Here is a 17,966-nt window from a genome sequence, read left to right as displayed (position 1 = left end):
CCACGCGTTCTGTACAAGTGTTCCTGCTGACCTTTTTTATTGTGTTCTGCAGTAAAAGCTGAGGTTGTACAGGGAGAAAGAGGCCAGGATGCTCTCACTCCTGCACTCCCTCAGAAAAACAGGCTGCCTTATAAGGCCTGGGTTGCGAAGGAAAAGATAGCAGTCTTAGATCTTACTGTTGATGCTGTGCCCTGGGACCCTCTGGTACCAATAGGATAGTGGTCATCATAGAATAGCAGTGTTCATACCTTAAACTGCTAGTCTTAGGGGTAAGGTTGAACTCTTGCATTTGCTTTAGCACTCAGCAGCAGAGTGGAGATTGGGGGGCTATATACTGCCAAATATATACAATACTAGCTGCAACTTAATTCATGGCATTCCTCCTGCCAGGGCTATAAGTAATGTGAACCATCAACCACATGAGAAATACTGGAAGAAAAAATTCTTATTGGCTTGCTGGCTGGTTCATGGCAGTAAATTTGGGTGTTTATTCAATTTGAAGTGAAGTATCATCTTTATTTTGGGGAAGGGTTAATTGTTTCTGCAAATTTTGGGATGCAAGCAGGTGTAACAAAGTTTCTGGAAATTATCCCAGTGGAACCTTACCATCCAGATTTTTTACCACCTTCAACCTAGTTTTCTGCCTCTATTTGAAGAAGAAATTATGAACAGGCTATTTCAAAAAGAGCTGTCATAGCTTGTCATTAAAGCTATACAATGTCTTCAGTAGAACAAATCTTTCCTCATCTTTAATTCTTATCTTTCCTCTCTCATTTCTTCCTCTGTCATCCCTCCAGCCCCTGAATCTAATAATCATGATGGTAGGTCTTAGTCTACTTTGTATTGTAAGGAAAGACCAAAGTACAAGATCAAACACAGCTTAAAATCTTCATGAAAAGGTTCAAAGTCAGGATTTTGTTGTAAAGTGCTGCTGTCTTGTCCCTAGAGCGGTATAACCAGCATGCTGTTATCAGTCTTCATGTTGTTGTATTTCCATTTGAAGTTTTAGTCAGATTCCAGAAAATATTTGCAGTTCCAAATGGGCGGTTGTAATTGCTCAGTACGAAGTAGCTTGGCAGCAGCAACTTTCAAAGGTGTGCAGAGGCCAGCTTTTCTATCAGGATCAATATAATGACAGATTACCTCTGTGTAATGCTTGCACTGGAGCATAAGGAGACCATAAATGATCATGTTATTTAGCAAGCATTCTTCAAGGGAGCTTTTCCCATTCCCAAACTTAGTCAAAGAGAAGAAAAGCCACTGCCTCTTTTTGGAAAAGGAGCACAGCATTCATTTTAGATGCATTCCTGATCCTCTAACCCTCAGTATTTTTCTATGCAATTCTTCTAGTTCTATTAATACCGCAAGATAAAGGTAGCTCCAGCAAGACTCAGACCGGATAATATAGATAGTCATGTCCTGGAGGAGGTAACTCAGAAGGACAAGGTCTTAGAAGTTTCTTGGTGAAGCTACCTTAAGACCATGCAGTCTGAATATAATACAGCAGGACTGTGAGCAGAAATTTATATCCAGGTCATATGGTCACCGTGCCAAAGTAATGGAAGAGCTGATGAGATTATTGTCTGGTGGTGGTTCAGAATAACCACATTCAAAAAATGCAAGACTGCCAGGTGCTAGGCACACTTACTTGAGTGCTGTAGAAACTAGTATAATATGGGTGGGTCAGTTCCAGTTTTCACTGACTAAGTTACAAGATATTCTGTTATTCTTTCCTCAGGATCTGGTGGTCTGTCAGAGCTGTCCTGTGAGGACTTGCTGTAGGGGATCTCTGCTGCAAAATGGGTCTAACCTTTGCTAACTCTCATGTGTTTTGTATAATGCTTTATAAAGTAAAAACTAACAAAAAATAATATGACTTTTATGCCAAAGCAATTAGATAATCTATGTAATTTTTAAAGCTTTCTATGCATACTGAATGACCTTTTTCTTCCTCTTCTGCGCTAAGCAAAATTTTGACTTTCAGTTTGGATTTATGGAGGAAGATTTCAGGAATATATTAATTTCTTAGCATAATCATTGGAAACTCAGAAACTGTGCAGAAAAAACTTAGTGTGTTTGGAAACTAGGTTGGGGCTATTATATATGATCCACTGAAGGTGAGAGAAGGATTTACTCAAACTAAAAAGTAAATGTTCATGATACAAGAGTTAACCATTTGATTATTCTTTGAGCCCGGCTTTTGATTACAGACAGTATTGGAGCTGAGAATCTATTAAAAATGTATAAATAAGTTAATATACTTTATAACACTGGTACTCTGCCTTTTATTTTGTATCCGAACATTATCTGTTTCGGTCCTCCTTTAGCTTGTTAGACTAAAGGACTGGAAATGCAGGGGTGTATGGTGAGGGAACAAGTTTGTATTTGATACTATCCAGAAATGCCTAGCAACAGCCTTCATTACTTTAGCTTTCCTATCTTGAGACTGAAGATGACCATGGAAGGCCAAGTCATGGTATGACCAAAATATGAAGCCTCTTTTAACAAACTTAAAATTACAGGCAGAGATGTTAAAATATTGCCAGTGGGTATACTGAATAACTTTGTTTATACAGTTTATCTCTGTTTTGCTACTGTGACTAGCTGGATGGGGTTTTTTAAATTATTTTTCTTAAATTGGAGTTGGTCTGAGTGACAACTTCAGACTTTAACTTGAATAGCATCATGCAAGGCAGATGGTATATCATAGTGCTTATCTGTAGGTCCAGTAGATTGTGTTGCTGTTTCCAAGTCTAAATCTTCTTTTCTGTCCCTTTGTTTTTAACTATGTTGATCATTTAATCATTGTAAACAGTTTTTCTCCAGAAATTTGCAAATCATTCTCATCTAAGCTGACACTAACTGTGGATAAGTAGTTTCTTTTACACTTCATTTGTATTAATGTATTTATTATTAGGCATCTGAATGTTGCATTTCTTTGGACTTCTATTTCACAGAGTTAGTGGGGGAAAAAATAAGAATTGGAGTAAATTTCATATTCAACAACCTTGCAAAGTACAGTTCACTACATTTTTGCATATGTTCTTCATAGGGGTAAAGAATAGCAAGTAGTATACTGATTTATTTTGTTTTGTCACAGACTCCACCTTCAAGCATTTTGTAAATGCCAGAAGGACCGACAGTGATGACGAAATGCATAGCTGTAAATCTCCTAGTTCATCCACATAACTTCTTCACCTTCCCTTACTGATGAAATAAGATGACGGTTGAATTCTTCCTGATAAAGCAATACGACTTTTGATTACAAATTACCACCCTAGGAGAAGTTAGTTCTGTTGTTTAATAGCAAAATGCAACATTATTTAAAGAAAATCTCAGTAGTTTAACTCTGTTCATGAAGTCTGTCTATAAATATACCACACTATTATATTGTCTCTGGCAAAACCCCTCTCTCTGTTTTTTAAAGGAGTGAATTTTGTTTTGGTAGCACACCAGACCTGGGTGGTTATTCTCCTAGGAAGAGGTGTAAGAAAACAGTTACTATTATGTTAAAACTGAAGAAATATTTTCCATGGGGGGGAAAAAAATCTAGTTTAAAAAATATGATAGCTGTAGAAGGGAAGTACACTTTGGGGAAAGAAACATGTAACTCGATAAGCATTTATTTTAAAGCGTAGATGCGTTGCCTTGTGATTCCTGTTATTTTCAGAATGTTGTTGGTGAGGATGTCTTTTCTAAATTTGCGTTTCAGTAAAATATTCTACCTGTTTTTTTATTCATTTTGAGATGTGATCTGTAGCTCTATGGCTACTATTTTTATTCATTTTATTTAACTCTTGTCTTTTGGACTTCTTCCTCATCATCTTTTTCTCCTTTTTCCTGCCTTCCTGTTGCCATCATAAGTACTGAGAGTATTAAGGAGATGATTTTCTGGGGGATAGGGATATGTCACTACTGGTCTCCCTCTTTGTTCTTCCTTCCCTTCTCATGTCTCATCTGCCTGCTAAGAAAACCAACATCCCTGATCCCTTTTCCTGTTCCGTGCAGGAACTGGCTTTGATGCATATCTAAATCTAGTGGCAGAAAAGCTGGCAGAAGTGAATAGGTCGTCTTTGGTACCAGCGGAAGTTACAGTCTGTATTAAATATGGCTGGGTATTTTCAAGAGATCCATTGTGTATGTGTATAAATATATTAAATGTGTATAATATAAGACTGATGTTTTGTGATTGTAGTTAACTTTTTAATTTTTTAAAAATTTTTTTAGGGAGAAGAAAGCCATAATTGATCCTTCTTTGTTCAAATATAAAGTCCAACCTATTAAAAAAGAACTATATGAAGCTGTTATCGTTAAAGCATCTCAACTAAGGTAAAAATTAGTATATGAAAGTTAAAATTGTACTTTATAACTGTGTGAGTTGTGTAAGTCACTGTAAGATGTTTTTGATGTAAAATGGCATTTTAAAATAATATGTTAGAACTGCTAGTTAGAGGCACTGGAACAAAATACCATGTTTCACGGGCTTTTTGCAGCAAGGGTTCCAGCTTTACTAGTATTAACACAGATACCAACTCCTTACAAGTCTCTGTGCTGTTGTTGGCACACAGATGAGACTTCCTGTTGCTTCTGATACCTGTGCCTACTGCTGTGACTGATGGAGGAAGTGATAAAAAGTTTGAGAACCCTATCCTATAATATTGATGAACTGTTGGCATTGTGAGCTGTCTCTCTGCGTGGTACCATTGCTGGTTTGAAATGTTGTAGCAGACATTGGCAATCAGACTGCTTTACTGCTTTAAAATAGAAAACTGCGAAGAGTTTTTGCTTCTTAAATAACATAATTTTGTCTTGAATTTAGTTAAAACTTTTTTTTAACAGTAGATTGTGCATCAAAACTTTATAAACTGGATACTTTGAAAAAAAATTTCAGTGATTTCAAGTCATTTAGTTCCAGCATGGGTAGAGATTAGTTTTTTCACTAACTACTCCTGTGTAGTTGGTTTTTTTCCTTCCCATGAAGTACTGTGGGTTCCCTGGGATGCCAGGAAGCATTTAGAGCGCACACTGTTGTGTAGTGAGGAGTGCCACAGCCTGACCAAGCAGTGTGTGAATTCACCCCTCCCGCTTGTTGGCTTGAGACTTCTGTGCCTTACCTCCCCGTTTGAGAGACGTGAATGCTGCTTTCCTGCTGTCCTTGTTTGCTTGTTTGTTTTCACCCCCTTCTGAAACAATTGGACTTTAGTTTTATTTAGGGGTTTTAAAAGCTACTGTGATAGAAAGGAATGTTTGGAGGATCTAGCGGGGATGAATAGGCTATTGGAGTTTGTCTGTATGTGTGTATAAAAGAGGACATACCAGGATCTTCAAAACAAAAATTACAGATGCATAAAACAACTGTTTAAGTATTACTTGGGTTTTGTTTTGTTCATAAGGAAATTTTCAGCTGAGTTGGGGTTGCAAAGAATGGCTGTTAGTTATAATAGTAAGGGTGTAATTTCTAATAAAATGAGAAAAAGGTCAATCATATGATGTTACATGTGTTCTTGCACATATTGTCAGCTGTACTTAAACAATAATTAAAGATGTTAGTTGATAATGCTACCTTTCTTTCCTAATACAGCCGGAGGAAACATCTCTTTTCTCGTGATAGACTTAAACTTTTTCTGAAACAACACTGTGAACCACATGATGGAGTCATTAAAACTAAGGTAAATAAGAAGGAATAATTAGTGGGATAGAATATTGACCTTACTCAGTCTTTTTTTTTTTTTCCCCTCTTCTCTACTAGCTGCTCAGAGCTTCTTTTTTAAACTACATCAAGTTTAGCTTTTTGTAAGTATAATATATTGAGTTAGTATTGGACTTTTCCAAAATAAAAGGATGAATACTGCAACTTTTTCTGTAAAAAACAGAGTTTAGTTTTTTACAGCAGAATTCAATTCGCTAATTTCTTCTTTAGCTACCAGTTTAGAAAAGTCCCCAAAATAAAAACAGGCACTTTTACCTAGAAAAATGTTATTTACTAAAACATAATATATTTTTGCTTAGTCTAACACGAGTTGTTTTCATTCTTCAAGGTACGCAGCTGGTATTTCTAAGTCAAATAAAAATTAACTTTTTCTGTTTTGGTACAGTAAGCTAATATTATTCTGTTGTAATGCTTTTAGCTGGAAAATATTTTATTATAGATTGAATTCAGTCTCCCATTCTTCAGTGAGACAGAAGTACCGAAGAGCTCAGGTAGCTGGAATGGGCTTTTGATGAGGCCTTAGATATTTAAGATGTTAAGATGCATATTTTTGTCGTCTTATGTGGAGATACGTGGTGAAAGTTAGTACAAGTTCAGACTAAAGTTCACATCTTAGTCTGCGCAGGATGACTGAGAATTTCTGTTTCCTTGTGCTCAAGGAATTGAGCAGCTTTTCCCACACTTACCAAATAGGCAGCAATTTCCCTTGCCTTGCTTGCTGTGCCACAGGAGATCCTGGACTCTTTCACTGCATATTGCAGCCTTGACCCTGAAATCCTTCTTATCTTCATCTTGTTTTTAGAAAGTAGCATGTTTGTTTATTACGTCTTGTGTTTTGTGTGTGTGTGTAAGAGGAATCCTCATACAACTATTTAACTGCTCAGGAAAGCTCTGAGATGAGAACATCAATGAGAGTGTTGCCTCTGAAAGTTGTGGAAATAACAAAGGCAACTAATTTCTAAATAAGTTTGTAACTTTAAAGTCTGTCTCTTTTAAAGAAATGGAAATAGAAGAAGTTAGAGCTGAAAGGGATAAACTGCTCCCTCCCTTGGGCATGTTAGCAATCATGTTGTCCTTGATGTGATAATGTGCTGGGTCTAGTGATCTATTAGAGATGCTTTCTGGTGCCTCAGGAAAATTGTTATCTTCTGTATATGTGTGCATTTGTCATCTTCTCTTTGTTTGGGCTTTTTGTGGAGCGTCTCCTTGTTCCCTTGCTGATTGCCTTGCATGTCAGCAGTTACGTGAACATGTCCTATTTGGAGTGTCTCCTTTGTATCCTCATCCGTATCACTTGATAAGGGCAGACTTCCTGAAGTCACCAGGTTGAGAAAGCAGACTTAAAAAGAAACTTGACAATTCAGAATGAGAGAAGTAATAAATTTTCTCCTCCTCCAGAAATGTTTAAGTATGTGAAGAATTATGTGATTCTTCAGTAAATTAATTTTCCAGCTTTCTCTATCAAAAGTCATTCTCAACACATTTCAGTAACTTGCTAGGAAATTACTGAAGTAACTGTGGAAGACTGTGTCCAGCTGTGTTTGCTAAAAGCCATCTAAAGAAATAAAATATTACCAAATGAGGCCAAATTCTATTTTCAAATATACGCTGCTTACGTTATTATCCCCTTGGTGGATGAACTCTACAGTTACACTATTTCAGAGTTTTATTTCTTATCCTAAGCTAACCAGTTGTGAATCTAGTTACTTTTATTGTCCTTCTTTGTGAATTAATGATTCATTAATTAGCTTATATTTATGAAAAGGTAAGAATTTAACAATAAATACCCGTTTTCATCTTTCTTATTAAGGCAACTTCAATTGCAAAATATAATCTCGCAGAACAAAATTTCTCCTACTTCTTTCCTGATGACCCACCCACATTTATCTTCAGTCCTGCAAGCAGACGGCGAGGTAGACCTCCAAAGAGGGCATCTACTAGTCTTGTAAGTAATAATATTTTAAATTCCAGGTGAAGACAGATCAGCGTAGTCTTTAAGTTCTTCCATTTTCTCTGAACTTTTCCGAACAGTTGGAATGCAAGGTTGACATTGTGCTTTTTTTCTTTGAGGATGAATTGCAGTATATTACATAATTGCTATTGAAGTGGATTGCTTTATAGTTAAGCTGGTAAAAGGACCATACTTGATATGTTATCTTCTGATTTTTATCTTTCTTATTTCTGTGATCCCACCAAGAAACTAGATTTTCAGTGTGTTGTGAAGGCACATAGAGTACTTGTCCCTTCTGGGAAGGATCAATAAATAATTTGCTAAAAACCTGAAATTTGTACTCTTAGATACAATTATGTTACTTGCCCTCAGATACAGTTATGTCACTTGCCTGTATTTAAACACAGCAAAGCTTAGTGCTCTATTTTATTTAAAAAGAAAGCTGGAAGAAAAAGTTTTGGGTCCTGTCCCCCCCCGTCCCCCCAGCTATTAGGCAGGATCTCTGAGTATTTAGTATGTTTGTGGGAAACTCTTACAGCCTGTCTCTATTCTTGTTTTAGAGAACTGTTGAAAAATTGGGAATATCTGTTGCTGGTCATTTCACTGTAGATACTATGTTCTTTTTTTCCACTCCCCCTCCGAATTCTCTATCAGGACGATGAGATTGCAGCTAAACAAAATACTCAAGGAAACAAAAGTAAAGTAGCAAGGGAAAAGACAAGGTTCCAGAAGCAAAAAGAAGATATGCAGGCCATGGGTAAGTTGAGGTTTAGTCCTATGACTAGTAGAACCAGTTTTTGCAGGTCTGAGAGCAGGCCATAATTAGAGTATTTTTGGGGTTGTACCTTTCAAAGGGAAAATGTAATAAGAGTGCACTGCCCCAGCACTATTGCAAAGTGTTCCTTTCAGTGGTTAGAATGGTTGTTTCCTGGTTTGTTTTCTTTTTAATTTATTTTATTAAACGGGGGAAATGTAGGAAGCTTGTGGTCCAGCTGTGTTGATTTCTATCTCAGATAAGTAGAGAGCAAAATAAATTTCTGTAGAAGTTTGGATTCTGAAGTCATGTATAAATTTTACCAGCTGAAGGTATATCAAAACATGAACATTTAACACAAATCAATCTATAGTATAAGTAGAATCCGTAAATGGAAAAACTACCTCAAAATTTAAAAAACTGCAGTGCTTTCTAAACCTGTAATAATCCTTAAGGAAATCTTGAGTCTTTCTGAAGAAGTCTGTGCATAGATATTTAAGGTATGTCTAAATGTTCTGCAAGATTACTTACAGTATGTTTACAAATTTTTCTAATTAAAAGAGCACAGATCACTTAAGAGATTTTTATTTTGGACTGATTGAATTATTTTGGCTTAGTTTTGACCTGTTTCTGATCTATTTAAACTTGATTTCAAACGAAGTAAGGGGACCCACCTACCTTTTGCATGGGTTTAACTAGATAAACTGGTGCATCTTCCTGAGGAGACAAAGCTCAGTCAAGGAGATGTTCTTCTGGATTGTAAGCACTGATGTCCTTCCTAAGGAAAGGCTTTCATCTGTGGAAATATTTCAGTGAACTTCTGGTTTCTACGTCTTTCCATTTTCATATAATGTTTTAGGATGGCAGGGACGTCTGGAAATTACCTAGTCCAACATCTGCTTAAATAACTGCAAAGTTGTCTGAGGCTGCTCAGGGCCTTTTCTTCAATAGGAGATGGGGATACTAGGGTTTAATGGGCTCCACTAAACTTGTGTGTCCACTTTTTTGCACAACTAGAATCTATTTGTTTATGTGCTGGAAATGACAGCATAGAACAAGGTAATCGCAGATCACCTTCGAAGTTGCTTCCTTTCTTGTGTGGTGTTAATTACAGCTTCTAGAAGGCTAGTTAAGACACATTCTGGCATAATTTTATCTTTGTGTTATCCTCTTGCACTCCAAAACCAAATGCCCTTGAAACATACAGTTTCAAACAATGAAAGAGCAATCAGCCTTAAAATAAGTTGTATAACATGGAGATCCAAATGTATTATTTGTATTTTCTGCCTCCTCACTATAAAGCTGTCACAGCATGTTGATATTCAGACTTTGTAAATGCTTTCTGTTCTTTGTTGAGGACCCAAAATGATGATGAATGCATCAAATAAGTAATAATAATAAAAATACTGCGGTGTCACACTTGTTCTGTGTGTTCATTTTTGGCCCAATGTTGGCCCATGATTATAAACTTTTTTTTTAAATGCAGTTCTCTAATTTGAAACTGGCAACACATTATAGTGGTTGTTTGAAAAGTATGATCCCATCCATACAATAAGCTTAAAAGTACACTGTCAAATATACTATATTTACAGGTAAAATGTTTAGATTAATAATGTTTAATTGGAATGGCAATTACTGACATTCATAAAATCTCTTATAAAGAGCTGCTACAGTACTTTACTAATGATGTGAAAAGGTAGCAAAATACCAAGTACCTTGAAAAATCAACCTTCTTGGTATGTAGAAGACTATGGGGGATCAGCTTCACTGCTTTTGGTTTGCTAGGTGAGAGCCATTGCTGGTATGTGTAGTAGCTATCTGTAAAGGCAATCTAGCCCATTTTCAGAATTTTATAGGCAAATGTAATCAAAATCTTTTTTTGAGTGCCATCCACGTGATAATAGAATTAAGGATCTTTTTTCATTTTCTTCACTTGTGATTCTGGCTTTCTTTATTCGATTAAAATGGTAAGCCCCCTGACCTCCTTTTAGTTGTTAGCCTGTGTGGAGGTTGACAGACATTGTCTGTCCACAGAAGGTGGAAATTTGTATCCTGCTGTTCTTCTGCAGACAAATACTAAGAAATCTGGATCTCCTCAGGCAGTAACATTTATTACCAATTAAAGTTCAGCTTAAACTGTATAACAGGAGTAAAACTTGCACAAAAGCCACTGAAATACTAAGTAGGTTTCAAATGTATTGACTTTTTAGTAATTCAGTAATAATTAAATATATTAAAGATCACTTATGTAAAGGTTTTTACTATCACAAAGATTTCATGGTTATATGCCACACCTAGTTATGACATGCTTTTATTAAGTAGTCATTACTAAATACGTTGCTGTAATTGTATGCAGTTGGAATCAGTTCTCATCTTTGTATGTCACTTGATAGAAACCAATAAACAAGTAATAAATGTCCGTACACTCATAAAACCAAAGAAATTTGACTTTATTACAGTGATGACAGCCTTGTAAAACATGTATTATACTTAGGCTTAAAATTCTGATTCTCTAAAGACTTTCAAATGATTGAATTTCTGGTTGGCATAGAAAACAATTCAGTCTTCATAACAATATCTTTTTCATATGGTAATTATAAAAAGATCAGTCTATTTAGCACTGTTAAATAAAATTAACATTTTATAAAAGAAAAAATAACTTTGGTTTGTTTGGTTTTTTTTTTTTTCCCTTTATAGCTTTTGAAAAAGCTAAATTAAAACGAGAGAAGGCAAATGCTATAGAAGCTAAGAAAAAGGAGAAAGAAGATAAGGAGAAAAAGAGAGAAGAATTAAAGAAGATTGTGGAAGAAGAAAGGATGAAGAAGAAAGAAGAGAAAGAGAGACTCAAAATAGAAAAGGAAAAAGTAATGCATTTGCAGTACACGTGTTTCATATAGAACAGTAGAATGGCTTTCTAGTTTACTTGTTTCTTGGTTGCTATCTGCTTCAAGTTATTTTCCATTAACTGTTTTCAGTTCATAGAGATGTACTTTAGAAGAATAAGCACTTATAAGGTATGAATATGGATTTGTAAGTCTGGATAACATTCTTTATGATACAAATTTTAGTTCACAAAAAGTTCACTTTGAACTTACTTCTGAAGTAATGTGGTGGTGGGGGTTTGCCAGTAATGCATGACTATTTGATTTGATGGTTGTCTTCTACTTAAGTGTTAAAGACGCTGTACCGCGTCAGATTCACAGCATATTAAACGGTTGTGGGTTTCCTTGTGGTTTCTCTTTGGATGGAAATTGCTAAATAACTTTTTGTCACTTTGAATATGAAGAAATTATTTATTTCACTATGTTTTACCACAGCCACATCCACTGTCTATTTTGATAGTCCTTTTTTTTGTGACAGCTTTCATAAATACTCTTATTCTTAGATATTTTTTCCTCAGCCACTTCCATTAAAAAACCCACCCAAACAAACAAAAAAACCCCCCAACAAAACCCCATGTCTAATCCAACAAAGTATCACCAGAGTTTACTTCTAAACATTTTTGCCAATATCTTCTTACACAAAATAAAATTTATTAGATTATTTCATTCTAATTAAATATGTTTTAGTTTTATTTTTCAGTGTGATTGAAATAGTAAGTGGTGCCGTTCTAGAAACTACAATAGGGTGATCTGACCATATTTTATATACAATTGTGACTCTCTCTTTCAGGAAAGAGAGAAGCTGCGTGAAGAAAAACGAAAATATGTGGAATACCTGAAACAGTGGAGTAAACCTAGAGAAGATATGGAGTGTGATGATCTTAAGGTATGACTCAATTGGAATAGCCCAAGCTCGTACTTTACAGGGTCCCCGAGCTAGATTCCCTAATGCAGAGGCAGACCTAGATCTGATCTGAATGCTAGGGGTTGTGAATTACCTGCAGCCATGTAATATTTCCCAGTCGCGATCCTAATAGGATTGTCTGCATCTGCATTTTCACTCTCCAGAAAAACTCTTACAGGCTGTTCTCAGTCTTAATGTGGAACAGATGTATTTTTAAAGTGCTGATCTTACTGAGTGGAGGGTATTGAGTATACCTGACTTTTCTGTTAAATACACAACATGAGCTCACCTGGAATAAACCTGAGTTACTTAAAGGATTTGAGTAATGAAGAAACCAAATTTTTGGCTGCAAAAGGTAGAAGGGGCATTAGCTTGTTACTCCCTGTGGCATTCTTTTGATTTAAACTCTAGCAGTATCCTTGCTTAACGAGCATCTTTCTGGATGATCCTGGAAACCTATAGAAAGTAACAAGAATTGACCTCCCAAAGAACTTAATGTTCTAAATGAGAATATAGTGTTGCTGTACATAATAGAAGATTGTCTAGTGTTATACATTTATGTGCACTTTATTATGATTAATTTTGGCAGGGAATAGTGAAAGGAGACAAAATGGTCAGAAACACAAGGACAGGGGTTTATTCGAGATACACAGGGAAACGTGACAGAAGCGCAGAGAACAAGTGAGAATAGAGGAGAATGTTAAACAAAGTGATAGCACTGTTTGGGAGGAACATGAGAACTGAATATATTTGCAAGGAGAGCTGTATAGGCCCTTGAAGATGAGAGTGAAAACTCTTAGCTCTGTATAGAAAGAGAGAAGAAACTGAAGAAAGGGAAGAGCATTGTCAAACCAAGAGGAAGCTGCGGAAAACAATACTGCTATGTTTCAATTGGAAAAGAGAAAGGGAGGGGTGGGAAAGTAGTATCATCACTAGAGTGAAAATTGACAAGAATATGAATAAAGATGAGTTCAGGTGAGGAAGCAAGAAGAAAGATCCACCCATAGCCTGCTCTTCAAAAATATTCCCTTCTCAGGAAATGTAAGAAATGCCTTACTGTGTTCTTCTGAAAGCATAGTACTTGGCATTCTTCTCGTTAATGTTTGTGAACTACCACCTTTGTGGAAAGGAGCCATTCTTCTGGAGATTTTTTGACTCTGTCTGCTAAGAAACATTAAGTGAAGACAAATGTTGAAGAGTTACATCAAGATACTAATTTGAAAGTAAAATTTAGTGTTAGACGCTGTCATCTGTTATTTGGAGGTGGTGTCTCTGTTAAGTGGTCTGGTTACACGGTTGCATCAGCTCGCTTTAAAATGTCTTCAGCTATCGTAACTGCCTTACCAATGCAAAAACCCAAATACCAGAACACTCAGTCATTAGACATGATCTTGCATATCCTAGTATTAGATGGGTGTGTTTTTATGTGAATGTGTTGGGTTTTTGTTTGCTTGTCTTTGCAAGCAATAATGAGTAACTTCTTAAGAATATGTTTATTTTTGCTTGTCTGGACGGTTCCAGCAAACTTAAATTCAAAACTCTTGTGAAATAATACAGGTTTAAAGGAAAAATCTTGACAGCCAGTGTTCTTAACCTGTAGTGGATTTGAGTTCCTTTATACAAAGATACAAAATCATTCAACTTCATGAACATGAATAAACTTTTATCTCCAAAGATTTATGTCCAACTTGCATGCTCTTCGGTTGTTAAAGTTAGTACTACCATAGATGTTACCATGATAATTGATTGTGTGTCTTGCAGAACTATTTTCAGTGAAGTATAAAGAAACCCAACAGATATACTCATTAGAATCATAGTCTGTTTGGTTTTAATCACTTGTGTACTCTGCAGAAACCAAATACAATATTAAGTTGTCCCATTTGGATTGCAGGAACTTCCTGTTCCAATGCCAGTGAAGACAAGACTTCCTCCTGAGATCTTTGGTGATGCTCTGATGGTTTTGGAGTTTTTATATGCTTTTGGGGAACTTTTTGATCTTCAAGATGAATTTCCCGAAGGAGTGACTTTAGGCAAGTTGTCGTTTATATGGCAAGGTGCCCCAGTTTTGTGGTGTCCCTTCTCCTACCAAACATCTTAAGTGCACCCAAGTACCAGCGCTACAAAATTTTATGTGCAGGTTTAATATGTCAGTGCTTACATATGCATATCAATCCAGTTTTCTCTTCACAGTCAACTTCTACAGTGTTTATAAAATCAAAATTAACTTCAGTGTAGAAGCTGCTAATCTACTTATTAAAATGTCTACTTGTACTTTACTCTTGCAGCTATATATTAAGAAAATAATGTTGTTTTATCAGCACTCTTTCTGACACCATCACCTTAAGAATATTTGCAGTAAATTATGGAAAAGTAACTTGATTATCATACCTGAGGGGAAAAAAAATGTTTTCATTCTTCAGTACATAACCATTTTCCGACTTTGTGGCAAAAGTGACGCTTCTTAAACTTTATTCACAGAAGTTTTAGAGGAAGCTCTTGTAGGAAATGACACTGAAGGCCCACTATGTGAATTGCTGTTTTTCTTCCTGACTGCCATCTTTCAGGCAATGGCCGAAGAGGAAGAGGAAGTGGCCAAAGATCAAATAGCTGATGCTGAGACCAAAGGTCAGATCCTTAATTTTACTGCTGAAAAACTGAAATTCCACTGGAATTAACTTTAAACTGCATGATTTATGGCATTCCTTTGTTTAACCTTGTCTTATTATGCGTGGATATTGTATGTGAATGGACTTGTTTTTTCTCTTTTATCTGAAACTAAAGCTTTAAACTGGGCATGGAGGGTGGGATCTGGGGGCAATAGAGAAAAAGCAAGCTCATTGTTACTACGATTGTATCCAGCAAAGCATAATAAGCTTTTAACAGCACTGCTTGTGTTTTGGAGGTGAGGGAAACTTCTCTTCACCTTCCTCCTCTTCCTTCAGCACTGTTAGATGTTTCTCCTGAGGGCCAGGAAACAAGGCATTTTCCTAAATCTTCTCAAAGGTCTTTATCTGTAGCTATAAAAAAAAAAAATTATGGACCTAACTAGATTAAAAGCTAAAGCTCCCCAGCACAACTATAATGGAGAATTCAATATTCATTGTCCTTAAGACTTAGAAGTATGCATCCACAACTCCTAGATACTACCATGTCTCTGTTTTTCCAGTAAAGGATCTCGCAGTCACTTGGCCTTTGGTTTCACTCTAAGGCTGAAGTTGCCCACGTTTTCAGAGGCATTTGGTATACACTAACCACTGCTCAGAAGGAGTGCAGGCTTTGTTCCAAATTTATGTGGTCAGGGACATTATATATGTGTCTTCATCCTTAGTAGTCTGTTTCTATTCTGTGTTCAGGCATCTTAGCGATTTGGTCTATGGTCTGTGAATGCTCTAAGCCTCATTCTGCAGACCGCTCTACCTGTAAGATCTTACTGATGCTACGCAGAGTGCTTTGCAAAGGGTTTCTCAATAACACAAACTTAAAGTATTCTCTATATCCCCTTTGCACAGTTTTGGTTTTTAATGCCCTTGCAAGGTGCTCCCCCCCCCCCCCTTTTTTTTTTCAGCTCAACTATTTATGAAGCCTTTCTGTGGATCAGGGAACTGATCTGACTACTTTATGCTCATCAAGTACCTAGCGATGGTCTCTCAAAACAATGTGCTGGTGTAACTGAGAAGGTAGAAAGAAGCATCAGACTGGGAACCTTGAAAATATTTTTTAGATGTTACTGTTGCATGTACCCTCTGTGTTTTGAATCTGAGGTCTAAGACTTCTCGGAATTCTTTTGCCTTCTGCCCTGCTTGGTGGAGAGGGAAGGCAACTGTTGCCACACTACTGTTGTCCGGTATGTCCTGTGTTTATGGACTGCCAAATTTGCTGACTAGTTAAAGGAGAAGCTTTGACCCTTCCTGCTAGTCTTTTTTTCATTGGAGGTAGATAGGAACATACGAGCACTCCCCATTTGAGGTCAAGTGAATCCTGTGGTTCCCCCATAAGACCGATGCATGAGGTACAGAAAGGTTCCTTTAATTCCTCCGTTGAAGACTGTGCATATTCTCATGCTTAAGATTTATGTCCAATCTATAAAATGTCTTTATATAAAACATGGGCACTATCTTCAGCAATAGAGGCTGCTCTTTTTAATTGAACAAAGTTACAGATTTGGTACAGTGTTAACAAATTCAGACTGTATTTTAATAACTGTTCAATTTAGCAATTAAACTGTATCTTTTAACTACGGAGAGCATTGTTTGGGCAATATAAGCACAAGGATTCCATTATCAGGTAATCATAGAATAGTTGATTAGATTCTTTATTATTCATAGGACTGATCAGAAAAAATGTCATGTAACTTTCATATTTTAATTTGACTATATGGGGCTGGTAATTGCAAAAATCTGCTGTTTCACTTCTAGTTTAGCAGAGCTGTGGGCAGGGCATTTTATCTATTGTCTTTTACTTGCCTTTGAACTTCCATTTCTTGTCACTCTTGTTCAGACATCTTCTTTCCCATAAAAAAATTACACGTTCTCGGCTTTGTAATCCTGACTAACCAAACTAGTAGCGGTCATGTTTGCTCACTTAAATTCTGTACAGGCAGTGTTTCTGCAACAGAAAACACCATGGGTGTGGGGTTTTGGTGTGTACAGTACTTTCTCAAGCCCTGTTACACAGATACAGTGAGAGGGGAGGTGCAGAGGTTAATTTTGCCATGTCTGGGTGACAGTTTTCAAACAATATCAATCATCATACAAGACTGTTGTGGATTGCTTTTTATGTAGTCTTAGTTTGGATTTGTGGCTCTTTATTGACTTGGTGACTTTGTAACTGCTTAATGATTTGGACTTGAATAAAGTGAAATTTTTGAAACAGCATACAACACTGAAAAAAATCTGCCAACCCTCTGGAGAAATACCTGTAAGTGCTAAGGAAACTTTTGTCTAAGAAACTGGAATTTTGCTGTTTCTCCCTTTCACTGCCCTGCTTTCCTAGTCAGTTTGCTAATGTGTGATGCTCCTTATTAAGTGCAGATGCTTGGTTTGGTGAAACATGGTTTCTTTGTAATGCCTTAGTAATTGTATTTGTGCAGAACAGTAAGGCTGTATCTAAGTTACAGGTTAAAAGTATACAGTGAATAGTGATAACCAGTATCAAAATGTGTGATTGGTTTGGATGGTCTTTCCTAAAAACAAAATAATGATAGGAAATAACAGTTCATGTGAGGGAATGAAATACAGGTGTTCTTGCATTGTTACTTGTTTTTGCTTTCAAGTGTGTTTATGGATTTGTTTTTGTTGCCTTTTATGTTGCCATTGTGCATGTTTCGTGCATTGTGGTTGCTTTAACAGCTTATAGGGAGAACAGCATATAGCATGTGGTGCATGTCCTTAGCTTTTAGTTGGATTCTTAGTTGCATTTAAAGATATGTAAATTTTAATTTGGATGTTGAATTGAGTTTTGAATATACTGATGCTTTTGTAAATATCAGCCCTCTTTTCGCTTTGTCTGCAACTTTTAAAAAAACAGCTTGCTTTACTCCCCTCCACAGTATAAGTTTTAATTTGCACTAGAATAAAGTGTTTATTTCCTTAAAGATTTAACAGAGGCTTTGGACGAAGATGCAGACCCCACAAAATCTGCACTGTCTGCAGTTGCAACTTTGGCAGCTGCATGGCCCCAGTTACATCAGGGTATGTGTGGGTTTCACTTCTTGTTTTGTTACTGTTCTTATTTTGCTCTGTATTTTAAAGCACATTTTTTATATT

General features: G+C 36.4%; 1 protein-coding gene across 2 annotated transcripts in view; it reads left to right on the top strand.

Annotated features, from left to right (window-relative positions):
• Positions 1–17,966, top strand: part of BAZ1A (bromodomain adjacent to zinc finger domain 1A) — a 66,994-nt gene that overhangs the window by 22,583 nt on the left and 26,445 nt on the right. For both annotated transcript variants that reach the window (XM_075503144.1, XM_075503142.1), the window contains exons 5-13: positions 4,228–4,329; positions 5,582–5,669; positions 7,521–7,655; positions 8,316–8,418; positions 11,113–11,279; positions 12,088–12,183; positions 14,093–14,231; positions 14,680–14,826; positions 17,796–17,891. In XM_075503144.1, the coding sequence (XP_075359259.1) occupies positions 4,228–4,329; positions 5,582–5,669; positions 7,521–7,655; positions 8,316–8,418; positions 11,113–11,279; positions 12,088–12,183; positions 14,093–14,231; positions 14,680–14,826; positions 17,796–17,891 (1,073 nt within the window). The remainder of the gene's footprint in view (positions 1–4,227; positions 4,330–5,581; positions 5,670–7,520; positions 7,656–8,315; positions 8,419–11,112; positions 11,280–12,087; positions 12,184–14,092; positions 14,232–14,679; positions 14,827–17,795; positions 17,892–17,966) is intronic.

This window comes from Mycteria americana, chromosome 5 (assembly GCF_035582795.1).
Source record: "Mycteria americana isolate JAX WOST 10 ecotype Jacksonville Zoo and Gardens chromosome 5, USCA_MyAme_1.0, whole genome shotgun sequence".
NCBI classification, from domain to species: Eukaryota; Metazoa; Chordata; class Aves; order Ciconiiformes; family Ciconiidae; genus Mycteria; species Mycteria americana.
The sequence above is the reverse complement of the archived record's forward strand: the minus strand, read 5'-3'. Positions and strand labels throughout refer to the sequence as shown.